The following is a 15646-nucleotide window of genomic DNA, read 5'->3' as shown; positions in this document are numbered from 1 at the left end:
TTTTCGATATGATGGGCATTGCTAGTTTCTGTGTGCCTGAAGCTGCAACTCCAAGTCTTCTCTCTCTGTTCGCTGCTGCTGCCATCTCTGCTAGTTTTGCCTCCTTATTCTTTCCCCATAGGACAGAGTAGAGGCCGGCAATGATCAACGTAGACCCCACCAATCTGAAATCAAAAGACACGAAGAATGAAGAACTCTCAGTGAATATTGCAATTTGTAAACAGTTCTAACATCAAATAATTGCGAAAGTCAAGACTGGAGCACCGTTGAACTTACGTTCCGACAAATAATTCCTCATGAAGAAGTGTCCAGCTCATGGGGGCTGTGATGACCAGCAACAAAGGGGTTAAGACCGCAGTGTACAGAGGACCCTTTACCTCGATGCACCAAGACGTAACACAAAACCCCGCCGAACATATGCAACCCTGAATTTAAATCCCAATTAACATTACTTTTATGCACAAACTTCCCTAATAAATCATTCGCTAAAATTCACCTACCGCATAAAGAGCCGAGATAAGGCGGATTCCTGATCCCAGGGACCACGCAGCGACATGGTGCTCAACGGCTGCACTAACGGCTGCACACTCGATGCTAGCCATGAGACAAACTAATGTCGTGGTGGTATAAGGGGCCGGAAACTTGGCAATCAGTTTCGCCTGAATGCACCATGAAACACAACATAAATTAGTTCCTTTTATGAACTGATGAAAAGAACGAATGCAGAAAATGAATTGGTGATAGAAATGAATGCTTCAGTCACCTGGAGGATGAACCACAATGCCCAGGAAGTGGTGCTGGCGAAGAGGAGGACTGATCCCAACAAGAAGTTGCTTTTGCTGGCGGAATGTCTGTCCGTCATTTTCAAAGCATACATCCAATGGGTGTGCGAGTGACCGATTCCTAAGTTGGGTCCGTGGTAAAAAGAAAGTACCATTGCTCCACCCACGCAAATGAGTGTCCCAATCACTTTCGCCTTTCCTGCATTCGACTTGATTTTGAGCGTTTCTTGTCTATAGACAGAACATAGAAAATGTGAGTAGATTGTTTAAGAATTCCAAATGCAGCAGTCGGATCGACACGTTCAGGAAAAGTACACTAACAATAATGGATGGGACGAAGTTGACTCACCGGAAGATCAGTGCGAATAGGAACGTAAGGGCTGGGAGTATATTGCTCACTGCGCACGCGATCGTGGGAGTCGAATTTTTTAGGCCAACGAAATAGAAGACCTGGTTCAAGAACGCTCTGCAAATTTTCAGTGGAACTATTAGGACAGATATTGGCATAGAGTGGCTTCTTGTTTGAATAATATGGCAACGCAACCACATCTAATTCCAAATAAGTATCAAATTCAAGAGACACTCACCCGGTGATAGAACACGCAAAGACGTGGAGCAGGATCGGAAATGTAATCGGGGGCCTTGTGTTCCTGTAATTGACCACAGGAATGTAAACACTCTTGTATCATTCAATCAATTTGAATTAAAGTCAAATAATTGGCGCCTTGCCGAGCTAGCAGGCTATGGCCGCCTTTGCCGGCGGCCAGCGAGGCCATGGTGAGGCTGGCCTCGCACGCGGCCCCCAGGCCTTTCACCCAGATTGCGAGGTGCCACCGCTGGCGAGGCCTGGAGGCATGGCCTCGCCGGCCGCAGGTGAGGCCACCTTTACCCGCGGCCAGCGCGGCCAGGCGAGGGCTGAGCCCGCCTTCGCCCGCGGCCCGCACCTCTGGATCTGGGCTCGAGGCCGTGAAGCCCTCGGCCACTGGGCGAGGGCCGCGAAGCCCTCGCCTGGCCTCGCGATCTGGCGGCCGCGGGCGAAGACGGCCTCACCCTCGGCCGGCGAGGCTCCGACGAGGACCGCGAAGCCCTCGCCCGGCCTCGCCGGCCGAGGGCGAAGGCGGCCTCACCCGCGGCCGGCGAGGCCGGGCGAGGGCTTCGCGACCCTTGCCGGCCGCGGGAGAGGCCGTCTTCGCCCTCGGCCGCCAGATCGCGAGGCCTGGAGCCATGGCCTCGCCGGCCGCGGTCGAGGCCGGGTGCGGCCGCCTTCGCCCTCGGCCGGCGAGGCCAGGCGAGGGCTTCACGACCTCGAGCCCAGATCGCAAGGCGCGGCCGCGGTCGAAGACGGCCTCACCCGCGGCCGGCGAGGCTCCGGCGAGGACCGCGAAGCCCTCCCCGGCCGCGGGCGAAGGCGGCCTCACCCGCGGCCGGCGAGGCCGGGCGAGGGCTTCGCGGCCGCGCCTCGCGATCTAGGCTCGAGGCCTGGAGCCATGGCCTCGCCGTCCGCGGGCGAGGCCGGGTGAGGTCGCCTTCGCCCGCGGCCGGCGAGGCCAGGCGAGGGCTTCGCGACCCTCGCCGAGTGGCCGGCGAGCCTCGCCGGAGCCTCGCCGGCCACTGTGGTGCTGGGGCCACTGCTAGGTCTAGAGAAAAGGCCCAATGATCGCCGGCCACTGTGGTCCTGGGGCCAGCGCTAGGTCTAGAGAAAAGGTCCAATGATGGGCTTGAGTGAGTCAGTTGGGCCGTCTCAGGCCCAGTTAGGCCCAATAGTTACAACTTTGGCCCATCACCAATTTTCTTCCTAATTTCAGCGAAGCCACATAGATAAAAAAAAAAAAAATAGGAGTTTCTTGATAGAGTTAATGGAGTTACCTCTCTCGGAGAAGAGCAATCGGGGCGGTGGCAAGGGTGGCAAAGACTTGGCGGTAGGTGACTAGGACGAATGGGCTCATCCCACTCTCCATTGCCAGCTTCGATGTGATGTTCATGCCGGCGTAACCCAACTGCACAATGATTATCGCCAAGAACGGGATGAAATCTGCACTCGCCATTTTCTTTTGGTTATCTCTGATCTTCTTTGGACAGAATCGAGAAAGAGAGTGGGGACGGGTTGCAGAGAGAGAGAGAGCCTAAACGCAAAGCGGAGGAAGGGAGGGAGAGAAGACGCTAATGCGAGAGAACTTCTCTTCGTTTTATTAATGCACAGTAGTATTGTAAACAAGCCTCATCGTGGAATTATCATCCGTCATGCGGCACTCCCAAGTCTTAACAACAGCTTGTTACTATACTTAAAATGTATTGATTTCATTAATTGACATTGACTCTCTCTGTCAACAAAGCTTGAGTTCCTAGCAAGAAATGGCACGAAACGTGGAGAGGCGTAAGATAGTTGTCATTTGCTTTTTTCTCTTTGCCATTTTTGTGCAGGCATAGATAAGGCCGAGTCTGCGATTGACTCCATGACACTTCACACAACCTTCTCCGTCCACATAAGGACATGCACCTCGAGAATAAGCCGGGCATATATTGAGATGAGTCGCTTCGAAGTTCAGCCGAACACGCAAGCCATGAATTTAAACATTTGACCCCATAAATGAATCTGGGATATTGATCGAACCCCCTTAGTATAGAAACCAAATCAATTACGCCAGCCGGGCCCTTTTTTTCTAATGCAAACTACAAAGATTCAGAAACTATTTTACATATTTCCAAAAATTACAAATAATGTCGTCGGATTTATTGTTTGGTGCACTTTCTTGTGGTATAAAGTTTATCGCACGAAAGTATTTCTACCAAAGATATAGGCCACAAAAGGTTCGGCTTTTTCAAGTTTGGATCCAATTCTCTCACAAATCGTCCGGCCAGGATGGATCAAGGACACATGAGCTACAACATATATGAAAATCATGCAAAAACAATATCACCTTTGGAAAATACCATTATTATCCTCCAATGTGTCAGACACGAAGTGCGTCCAACACGACATTTAGCTGATACAAACACGAGACTACTTCACTTTATGCTCGTGTTTATCTCTCTGCGGCAATCGGAAGTGTAATCGGGCGCTCCGACTAACACCGGTATGTCCACGATCAAATATGCCCTCAATCCAGCCGACACGCTTGCTTGGAACTTCTCTATCGGGGAACTTTGGCGATGCTCTCGGCTTCTCGAGTCGCACACGACCCACTTTTTTCTCCTCTCTTTTTCAACTCGCATGCCCCACGCACTCACGTTGTTGTGCTTCAGTTGTCCAAAGAAGGAAGCGTACTTCGCCTCTTTGGAGCGAGTTCCCACCAGGGACCATTCAAATGCAATTTGGGTCAAGCCTGCCTACCGCGGTCGGCTCGAGCTCGAAACCCAATAATGGATGATGACGATTTAGCAGATCCGATTGGAGATCGTGTCGTGTAATGCGAAACCTAGTTGTGATGCAAAGGAAGCGCGTCTTCCTTTCTACATTATTTTCTTCCCTCTCAAGCAAGCCATGGAAAAGAAAGAAAAACAGAACGGTACAATGGACCATAAAGTATGATTGTGTCCATATGTTTTCTCCCCGGAATTATCAGTCTATAAACCCTACTACCCTCAAAAGGGGTCAGGGCAACAGAGTCAAAAGGAGACCTAATATGGACGAAACCCCATTCCCATGCTCTGATCGCTGCGCAGAAACCCTCCTCTCTTTTTCCTTCACCCCTACTGGATCGATCAGAAAGAAAGAACAGCATTATGATAATTGGCTGATCCACCTGCACGTAAAATCTTATCAGAACTTTCATCGATCTCTCAACATCACCCCTGCCTTGTTTTATGAAATTCAGCAACGAGCCCCACGAGGAACGGGTCAAGAGCAGCTCCCAGCTTCGCTCCGACACACGCACGCAGGTGCCACACATGAAACTCCAGTTCGTGTAATGATAGGAACGGGCAGTCGTTCGCGGTGGGGTTTGGTAAACGCTCGACAGATCAACCACATCAAAGCTTCTACTTTATCATCAGAGAGTGAAAACTAAAGGAAAGCGAAGTTGCAGAAACGTGGGGTTGTACATATTTAGCTCGAAAGAGAAAGGCGAAAGAAAGAAGGGGGGGGGGGGGAAAGAAATATTAATAATAATCAAGAACAAGAAAATAGGAATTTATACCATTTGGAGACTCCATCTGGGCAAGAGAAGAAAAGGAAACAGCTGGAAAAGTTGAAAAGAAAAATATATTATTCAAAAAAAAGGAAAACAGAGGAAGGGAACGAAAAAAAGAAAAGAATTGGACCACGACCATAACTATCGCCATCATCAACAAGCTTCAAAACATCAACGTCGTGATACATATGTTAATATGTTATATGGAAAAGGACTGGGTAGGGCGATGTGATCTCGACTCTTTTATCCATCTTTCTTCTTCTTCTTCTTCGTGCGTTTCTTCATCTTGTGAAGTCGTGGACGAGACTGGGCCTGTCCGTGATGTTGAGGCGCCACGAGAGGAAGGAGATCCCGCCGTCGGAGGAATCCCGCGCCGACGCGACCACGTCGTCCTCCATGAAGCGGAACTCGTGGTGGTGGTGGTGGTGGCCCACTATCGCCGCCGGCGAGAAGCAAGAGGGCACCTTCTGCGACGCCGGCTGCGCCTGGTGGACTCACTGGTGGCCGTACACGTGCTGCGCTTCCGCGGCTCCCCCGCCCCCAGAGGCCGCGGCGGCCGTTGCTCTCCTCTCCTCCTTCTTGAACCGGATTCCGCAGGCATTGCAAAGCGGAGTGGAGGTGGTGTCGCAGTTGGCGCAGCGGCGAGCAAGAAGGGGATCGCTCGCCGCCGCCGCCGTTTCCGCGGCGGCTGGTCTTGCCGTGCGGGGCGTGCTTGGGCTGGAACACGTCCCAGCAGAAGTAGGACACGGACGAGCGCCGGTGCCGTTCGGGGCGGCGCGACGGTGCCGTTCCGCCCGTAGTGATCGTCCGACGAGGCGGGTGGAGGAGAGGGCTTCGCGGCCCTCGCCCAGCTGGCGAAGGTGAAGGTGGTGGTGGTGGTTTTGGGGCGTCCAGCGGTTGGCTTGTGAGCTTCCGGATCTTGCGGGGCCGGAACGGGATCTTGGAAGCGGCGGCGGCTGCGGCGGCGGCGGGTGGTGGGGAAGATTGGGGTTGAGGTGGGATCTTGATGGATTTTCTAATGAGAGCAACAATTCGATAGGTGAAACGAAAAAAAAATTTGGAGCTTTCTTCGCTTTTCGGTTTAGTTACAGATTGCATGATTTAACTAATTTCAATTCTTCATGTTAAAATGTTTATATTTTTTTTTGTGCTATCTTTATTTATACAAATATTATGTCTAAAGTCTCGAATTTTGTTGGACAATATGCGAAAGTTTCACCAACACAAAACTATTTTGGGAAGCATGTCAACGTTAATATATTACATGTATCGATCGCATTGTTTGGGAACAGACCTTTAAATCGAAATCGACATAAAAAAGAAGAAGTTATATACACGTGTTGCACAATTAATGTCGTGGTGAAACAAACTAATCACATAATCACATTTATTTGCATGGTATGCATTATAACAAATTTTTGTATTTAAAATCTGAAAATTCTCAATTTATGATTGATTTGTTTCTCTGTAAGTCACCATCACGTGAGTGCTTCCAATACATAAAATATGTTCATGAAACTATCACACACTGTCCAATAAAAACCGAGACTTTAGAAACAATCTTTGTATACAAAAAGGAAACCACAACAAAAAAACAAACATTTTGACATGAAGAATTGAAATTAGTCAAATTCCACAATCTGTAATGAGCAATTGCCTCTCTCTCGATTACAACTTCACATGCCACCGTTACTTTCAATAATAACGGTGACTGTTATGCTAGCATTGTTCGACTAGACTTTCTTGATGTCCAAGGAAATGGAGAGAGGGAAGGACGGAGGCAAGAAGATTATTTAAGACGAGAAATACCGAAGTAGTAGTTATATATAATGATGAGGATGTTATAAAGAAGGAGTCATACTCGATAAAAAAAAATATTAATATTCAATATAGTATTACATATAATACAATAGAGATAGTGTATTGAAAATAATGAATTCTTATAATTGAATGTTTAATAAACACCTCGGGTTATAATTGTGGCACCCCAATGAGTTCATCATCTTCTAGCCACCGTCCCATAGTGGTCCGACAATGGTGGCGCTCTTATGGAAAATGTAGTTTTTGTTATTTTGTTTTTATAAATGTTAGGTTTGCTAAATTTGATTATTGAAATAAGATATCAAGTACTTAAGTCACGTTTCTAGCTTTTCACCAGGTGTTAATGCTCATTTATTTATCCATTTGCAACTTACAACGTCATTTAATATTTCTAAATTTTATAAATCGATAAATACTTAGTATTACTCTTATTATGCATTTTTTTCTTTGTTGTTTCTTTATATTTGTAATGTAAAGTCATTTACTGGCTTTCCTGAGTCGCTTGTGTGGTCTATTGAGTCACCGATCACTGTCTCAACGAATCTTATAAAAGTTCATACCGTTAGGAAACGGACCAATAATGTATTTGCGGCATATTTCTCCGCGCTTTTCCTCATGTGTGAGCTCACACGCGAGGGACAAGACGAAGACGTATCACGCGGATTGCTTTGCTCTTCACTTTGGTGAGTAAACGGTGAGAAATATGAGGCCAATTATGCCTCGTGGTCGAATGGATACTTTGGCTGGCCTCTCTTGATGCCGGAGGGAATGGAGGGGGAGGGAAGGATGGCAAAGATTCTCTACATAGATGAAAATCCTCTTCTTTGGCCCCTCCAGCCATAGATTGTGATCCTACCACGTAGGACAGCTGGCGTCTACATCAACGATTTTCAACTAAAATTGGCCGGATGGACTTAATTTTGCGAAACGTGAAAATGTTTAGAACTTAATCAACACAATTAAAATGTTTAGGACTGAATTGGCAAAATTATAATAAGTTTAGGACTTTTTAAACAATTTTGCCAATAATCTTATATACAAATATTCGGGCCAGGCTGCTTGTGGCTCAGGCCCAACCGAGTCAGCCCGGGTTTTCTCACTAAATGCCCTACTGCAAGCTGTCCAAAAAGTCTCTGGGCACTTGTGGCTTGGGCCCGATCAGGTCTAGTGAACGGTACCTAGCCAACCTCAATTGCATCCAAGACAATCGTGCTGATGATTGGAGCTAAAATGATCCGTGAGGATGCGAGGCGGTTCGACAAAGGAGAGGGAGAGGCAAGAGAAAACGAGAGGGAGTGCCAGGATTTGAAGCATTAACTTGTACCATGATATCATATGAAATAAATTACTCGTCACAAAAATTCAAGCTTTTAGATGAAGGGATATCACAAGTATATAAAATCATATTGATATGCCATAGACAAGTAATGTGAGGTCCTCTCTAAGGTGCAAATGGGCTGAGTACTACATGTAAAATTGAAGAGCAAACGCCACCGGGCGAAATAAACTTGGGGCAAAACCTAACTTGGATACAAGGTCAGAATGGTCAACCAAAAAACTTGAACTATACTACATGTGTAATCTACGAACAAAGGTCACATGCGCGAAATAAGGTTGGGGTTAAATCTAACTAGTTAGAATATTTAACCCAAAAAATTAAGCTATTAAGAACTGTCCTACGATGCACTTATAGCATTAACACTATTATAATGTATTTTTTTTTCGTAATTTCAACACAAAATACCGCAAATACGCATGCACTAAAAAAAATTTACCTTTTTCTTATCAATAGGAAAGGTACATTTATTTGTGATCCCTCTATCTAATCCCTAGGGCTTTATAGTCTCTTTCCTTTTACCTTTCCTTTTCTTTCCGGCCAAAATCAGGTTCTAGCGCCTTTTTTAAGGGGCTGTTAGAAGAATAAAATGGCAACCCAAATGCGAGGTTGAACCGAATCTAGAGAATAAAACTAATGGGAAAATTGATATAAATAGTACCTGAATTTGGGACGAATGTGCAATGTGATCCCTTAACTTTTAATTTATTTAATGTGGTCTTTGAACTTTACCCCAACGTGCAATGTAGTCCCTGAACTTGTGCTACATGTTCAATTTAGTTCCTGAACTATATGAAAATGTTCAATGTTGTCATTTCATTAATTCAAGTTCAATGACAATATCGAACATTTTCAGATAATCTGGAGATTAAATCGAACATGTACCAAAAGTCCAGGAACTACATTGAACAGTTTAAAAATTCAGGGACGATATTGCCCATTAGACAAAGTTCAAAGATCACATTAAACAAATTAAAAGTTCAGGTACGATACTTCATAAATATCCAAATTACATTCTTGATTGTCCAAAGGATTTAAAAATGTAGTTGTTTTTTGAAGGTAGACTTGCCCACAAATACAAAAGTCAACCGTTAAAAAATTAAAAAAAAAATTAATCAACCAAAAAAACTCGAGATGAGAAAATTAAAAATTCATGGGCCACATTGTACATCGGACAAAGTTTAGGGATCATTTATACCATTTTTCCAAACTAACCAGACAAGTCGAGGTAGAGGAGAGTCGAGACAAGTCGTGCAGCCTAGTGTATGCAGAAAGTCACTCGACCAATTAAAACTCGGGATAAGAGAAGTTCAACCTGTTTGAATCGACGACAAACAGTGGGAACGGTAATATATTACAACAATCACTTATAGACACTCGGAACAAAGTCTCCGTCCATATATTGAGACCGGTCTTTACACATAAAAAAATTGAACATAAAATTTATATGACATGGATGACTACTACAGTTCTATGGATGGTCTCGAATCTATTGTCTTTCCGTCTTCACTACAAACCACCAAAATCTGTATAATACACTTTGAACAGAGTGTTACAAGGAACCTCTACTACAAGCGTTATAAGGCTCATAATGGTCCGGTCCATATGCGCAACCTGAAACCGGACCGGTACCCATCAGATCCAGTAAATTGAAATCGGGAACCGGACTGGTCTCTCTGGGAACTGCATTTTATGGGCCGGTTCGGTCCGGTTCCGAGCGGTTTCGCGATTCCTTTACACGCCCTTAACATACACAACATCATCGAAAAACTTAGTTTCGTGAAACGTTTCAATCACTTTACGATCGTCCAGAGCCAGATAAACGAGTCTATAATTTATTTTTTGATATCCCGAAGGAACAATGGAACCTCTCCTAAATACAATCTCTGCGACCAGGTTGGCTATGTGATCATTTGATCGATCGCACCTTGCAACACACTTAGGAGGAGAAAGCATTCGATTAAAGCAGATAAGAACATGATGAAGAAGCAGATTGATTGTACAACTGCCGGTTTACATGGCAAACCAGGAAGGAGGCGGTGTGTCAAGGGAAAGTTGTGCCCTCCTAATTGGGATACACAGTAGATCCCACAATGAGCAACGAGACAGTCATGAAGACAACTGTAACACAGAGTGATTGATCCTAAGGACAAAGGTGTGATTGAGCCGGGCCAGTTTGAGATTACATTACAACTTGAATTCTAGTTGCAGAAATTGCCCAAAAGACAGAACCAATTGGGAAAACAGGGTCTTCACGCCTCAGCTATATTTTGTGTTCGAGAATCTGCTAGTCGATTCAGAAATACTTACGGCAGTGCAGGGCGCATGAATCTATTCTGATCCCATTTGGCACAAACGTATCAGAAACTTATAGAGAGAAGCAGCTGAAGTAAAATAGTTTCGTTCTAGCAATAATGAGGAAGATTCAGAAGTAAACAATAGCCTTGATTAGCCGCGCTAAAGACAAGAGCCTTCTTGTAACACTAATGCCGAGTAAGGCCGACGGGTCAATGACAGGAAAGCTTGATAACAAGAGCATGCAACAATATGCTGAACTGAACTATCACAGTTTAAGCCTCTATGTCTCAAACTCTCATGGAGAGTTTAGCACCGAACTTGCACATTCAATTCCTTGCCTGGAGTAAAATACATAACTGTGCATAACCTCAACCGAATATGTCGAAATGGCTAATTTTGCTAGGTAGGAGTCTCATCATGTTATCACAAATATAAATGCTTCAAGATGCACAATGATAGTTACATATTAAACCAATGGCGACAATGTTGTGATTCAGATACAAGTCTTCCAGGCAAGAAAATCGAGCGACTCAGTTTGATAGCATACCAAACATAAGCACACGCACCTCGACAGTAAGCTGGGCATGGATTGAGATGAGTCGGTTCGAAGTTCAGCCAAACACACAAGCCATAAATTTTAAGCGTTTGACCCGAAGAATGGATCTGGGATATTGATTAAATCCCCTTAGCACAAGAGGAAGGTCAATCCTGGTTCATCTCTCCAAGGAAGCATCCAAATATGGAAACAATTCCTAAACTAATAAGAAGCCGAGCTAAGTTTGATTACCCCTCCTGCCTGCTTATAATTACTGGGAAACCAAATCAACTATCTGATACATTCCTAGTTCAGGAAACATCTAAACTTCTCAAAACCAAGGACCCACGCGACAAAGATATCAACTTTTCTCAGGTAAAACTCTGCATCTTCGCAGCTTCATAGATTAAGACCACCGAAAAGGCTGATAAAGAATCCACCATGCCAAAGGTATCTGATTTAGACATACACCAGAGCCAATTGAAGCAAATGCACAACATACCACAGCAAGAAGCAAGCAGAAAGCTGCAACAAATGCGGAGACGTACCAACGCTGAACAATGTTAACAATTTCACCGACTCTCGACCGAAGCTGAAGTCGAAGCTGGCTTTGCCTTCGCGGCTGCGGCCTTAGACTCCATGAGCCTCCACATGTACCAGGACCCAACAGACCTATAAGGCCTCCACTTCTCACAGAGCTCCTCCATCTCCAATGGCTTAGGCAACTCGTTGAGCTCGTGCATTGCCTGCAAGCCCTTCCTCACTCCAAGATCACCCACGGGCAAAACGTCAGGCCTGTGAAGCGAGAACATCATGAACATGTGAACAGACCAGACCCCGATTCCCTTGACCCTTGTCAACGCGCTCAGGAGAGCCTCATCTTCCATTTCAAGAATCGATGCGTCCGACAGCGCCCCGCTCCTGTAATGCTCGGCGAGGTCGCGGAGGTACCCGGCTTTGCGGCCGGAGACCCCGGCCTGCCGCAACTGCTGGGGCGTGAGCGCGAGGAGCGAGTCGGGCGAGACGCCGTCGTCGCCGCCGCCGCCGTCACCGTCGACGAAGAGCGCGAGGAAGCGCGCGTGGATGGTCTGGGCGGCCTTGGTGGCTAGCTGCTGGTAGACGATGCTTCTGGCGAGGGCGAGGAAAGGGCGGGCCGAGGAGGGGAAGGCGGGAGGCTGGAGGGTGTCGATGAGGGCGGAGAGCAAAGGGTCGGAGCGGCGGAGGTGGCGGAGGGCGAGCTCGATCTCGCCGTCGGAGGACAGGGGTTTGGGGATTTGGGGAGCAATAACCGGCGGGGAAGGCGGCGGCGGTTTTGGGGGGTCCAGCGGTTGGCTTGTGAGCTTCCGGATCTTGCGGGGCCGTAACGGGATCTTGGAGGCGGCGGCGGAGGCGGCGGCGGCGGATGGTGGTGGGGAAGATCGGGGTTGAGGTGGGATCCTGATGGATTTTCTCATGAGATCAGCAATCGGAAAAAAATTGGAGCTTTCTTCGCTTGTCGCTGTGGTTTAGGTGAACTCGCTTGCTGTCCAAGGAAATGGAAGGAGGGAAGGCTCAATTAAGACTTAAGATATACCTGCGAAAGTCATGAATTTTTATAATCGAATGTTTGACAAACACCTCGGGATATACCGGTGGCGGCCCCCGGCAGATGAGTCCGTCCGGGCAAGACAAAGCCGCCCCGATGAGTTCATCATCGTGTAACCACGGCATGTCGCATGGTGGCCCAACAATGGCGACGCTATCACGAAAGTGCAAGTTTTCTCTTTTTCTTGTGTTATTAATGTTAGGGTGTGCTAAATTTGATTGTTTAAATGAGATATCGAGTGCTGAGTCACATTTCCAGCTTTGTACTAAATTAGATTTTGTTATTGTTGTAGGCTTACACACAATTTTTTTTTTACCAATAAATAAAATACACTTAATATAAGAGAAACAGTTCATTGAGAATAATAAGCTTTTTTTCTAACTTAAGATTAAGCCTGAAGACGGAGAAGTGAGAGGCCCAAAGGGCCAGCAAGATACAGAGCAAAATAAGCCCAATTTGAGGGCTAAAAAGCCCATTGGAGTTGAAGAAGATCCAAGCCCACATGCTGGTGGCCATGGGTGGTTGGACACTAGTGGTGATCATTGGGCGGCTTGGCTCAATTGCTTCCTTTGCCATCGTGCTGATGATCGGAGCTAAGATGATCGGTGAGGATGCGAGGCAGTTCGACAAAGGAGAAAGAGAGAGAAAATGAGAGGGAGTGCCGGGATTTGAAGCATTAACTCGTTCTCTTATATCGTGTGCAATAAATTAGTCGTCCCAAAAGTTTAAGCTCTTAAACGAAGGAATATCACAAGTACATAGAACATATTAAGGGAAAAGTGCCAAAAAAGTCCTGAACCTTTTGCATTAGTGCCAATTTAGTCCTAAACCTTTTTTTGGTGCCAATTCAGTCCTAAACCTTTTGCATTGGTGCCAATTTAGTTATAAACCTTTTTTTGGTGCCAATTCAGTCCTAAACCTTTTGCATTGGTGCCAATTTAGTCCTAAACCTTTTTTTGGTGCCAATTAAGTCCTAAACCTTTTTAATTGGTGCCAATTCAGTCCTAAACCTTTTGTTTTTTTGTCAATTTAGTCCTTCCGGTCAATTTTGATCGGAATTTGCCGACGTGGACACCTGCCGGCCGACGGCCGGTCACCGGCGCTGACGTGAACAACTTTAATAATATTTTAATATTTTTTGAATTTTTTTATATGGTCCGGCGACCGGCCAGAGGAAGGAGGGGGGACCCAAAAAAAAAGTGGAAAAAAAAGAAAAAAAGGAAAAAATATAAAAAAATTCAAAAAAATATTAAAATATTATTAAAGTTGTCCACGTCAGCGCCACGTCGGCGCCGGTGACCGGCGGCTGGCCGGCAGGCGTCCACGTCGACAAATTCCGGTCAAAATTGACACAAAAACAAAAAGGTTTAGGATTGAATTGGTACCAATTTAAAAGGTTTAGGACTTAATTGGCACCAAAAAAAGGTTTAGGACTAAATTGGCACCAATGTAAAAGGTTTATGACTGAATTGGCACTAAAAAAATGTTTATGACTAAATTGGCACCAATGCAAAAAGTTTAGGACTTTTTTGGCACTTTTCCCAACATATTAATATGCCACAGACAAGTAATGTGAGGTCCTCTCTAAGGTGCGAACGGGCTAGGTACAACATGTAAAATTGATGAGTAAAGACCGTGTTGACACCTAAATTTTGCCCAAATCATTTAAGATTTTATCGCATAAAAATTATGGTTTAATTTTTAACCCCTAAGCCAAAAATACTTTTATTAAATTCCATGGCATATAGACATTAGGCACATTTGCATTAATATGGCCTATTAGGACATATTCATTAAAAAAAAAAAGATTTCCGGGCCGGATTCGTCGGCCCATTCTTTTTCCTTGTTTTTCTTTTACTGCGCGCGGCCCGTGTTCCCCTTTCCATTTTCGCGCGGGCCGGCCCATTTCCCACGGCCCGGCCCGCGCACTGTTCAGCTCCCCCTCCCCAGTCAACGTTTCTGAAGTGTACGGGGGAGGAACAATGGCAGAACGCCACAGAGACCAGAGGGGCGCGGGGGACGCCGGCGCGATCTTCGGGTCGGGAGACGGCCGGCCGCGGGCAGCCGGCGGTGGCGGGGCCATGCGCGCTCGTCGGGTCTGGCTTCAAGCGCACTGGCCGTCCTTAAAGCCGGGGGTCCGGAGAGAGATCGGGGAGGGAGAGATCCGAGAGAGAAAAAGCGGAGAGAACGAGAGAGCAAAGCGGAGAGAACGAGAGGGGAAAGGAGAAGAGAACTTGAAGAGCTTCCGGGGAGAATAGACTGGAGGGGGAGCCAAAACCGAGAGAGAATCGAGGGAGCCAAGAACGCAGAGAGAATTAGAAGAAGAAGAAAAAAACGGAGACCGACTGAGAGTTGAGGGGAATCGGAGAGATCCGACTCTCACCCACTCGCCGGAACGTCGCTCGAGCCACCGCCGAGGCCCCGGTTGTCGCGCCTCTCTTCGGTCAACCCCGAACCAGGTGGGTTTTGCATCCTTTTCTTCCCCGTTTTTGTCCCCCTTCCCTCGCTTCCTGGGGTGCCGGGCGCACCGAGCCTATTCGGTGGTCGCCCGGCCCCGTCGAAGGAAGCTAACTCGTTTTTGACACTCAATGAACCTTTTCCAAACATCACGTGTCAAAAAAAAGACTACGAATCGTGTCGAGATTAGGCATTTAGCTCCCTTTTCAAGGTGCCTAACACCTGTTTGCCAAAATGCTTCAACGAAGTTCTTTGAGTTTATGACCCCGAGTTTGATCTTGCATTTTCGGATCGTTTTTGTGCAAACTGAGACCTTATTATGGCAAAAAACAGTTGTATGGGTCTTCTCACTTCATGTTTGAGTTGAAAACCGCATCAAATCCCACTCTAGAACATTTTTATGAACTCGCACATCACATGTTCGACGAAATGCCTAAATGGAGGTCCGAGTTATTTTTTGCGAATCAGTGCTTGAAACTCGATTTTTATGCTTGATTGGTTCCCATATTGGTCGAATGGTGTTTGCCTTCGTGTTTTCTCTGTGGTTTCTTTCGGTTTTGTGGCATATCTTGCATCGTTCGAGTCGGCCATGGACGTGACCTTCGCCGGAGCTCCATTCTCCTTTGCCCAGTGACACCTGTGGCTCGAAGCCGCCACTGTCAGTTCGCTCTTTTCCATGTCGTGTATGCTTGGTTGTTTGGG

The 15646-nt window shown here is 46.4% G+C and overlaps 1 protein-coding gene and 1 pseudogene across 1 annotated transcript; both read right to left on the bottom strand.

Annotated features, from left to right (window-relative positions):
• Positions 1–21: 21 nt before the first annotated feature.
• LOC115667142 (WAT1-related protein At1g09380-like) lies at positions 22–2827 on the bottom strand (annotated as a pseudogene).
• A 7986-nt stretch (positions 2828–10813) lies between these two features.
• Positions 10814–12481, bottom strand: LOC115682592 (DNA-3-methyladenine glycosylase 1). The gene has a single exon (XM_030606855.2). The coding sequence runs from the start codon at positions 12354–12356 to the stop codon at positions 11475–11477; it is 882 nt and encodes a 293-aa protein (XP_030462715.1). The 5' UTR covers positions 12357–12481; the 3' UTR covers positions 10814–11474.
• Between the last annotated feature and the right edge of the window lie 3165 nt (positions 12482–15646).

This window comes from Syzygium oleosum, unplaced genomic scaffold, assembly GCF_021117445.2.
Source record: "Syzygium oleosum isolate NSW1041296 unplaced genomic scaffold, Sole_v2.1 Sole_v2.01, whole genome shotgun sequence".
NCBI lineage: Eukaryota > Viridiplantae > Streptophyta > Magnoliopsida > Myrtales > Myrtaceae > Syzygium > Syzygium oleosum.
Note: the sequence above shows the minus strand (reverse complement) of the source record. Positions and strands in the feature narration are given on the sequence as shown.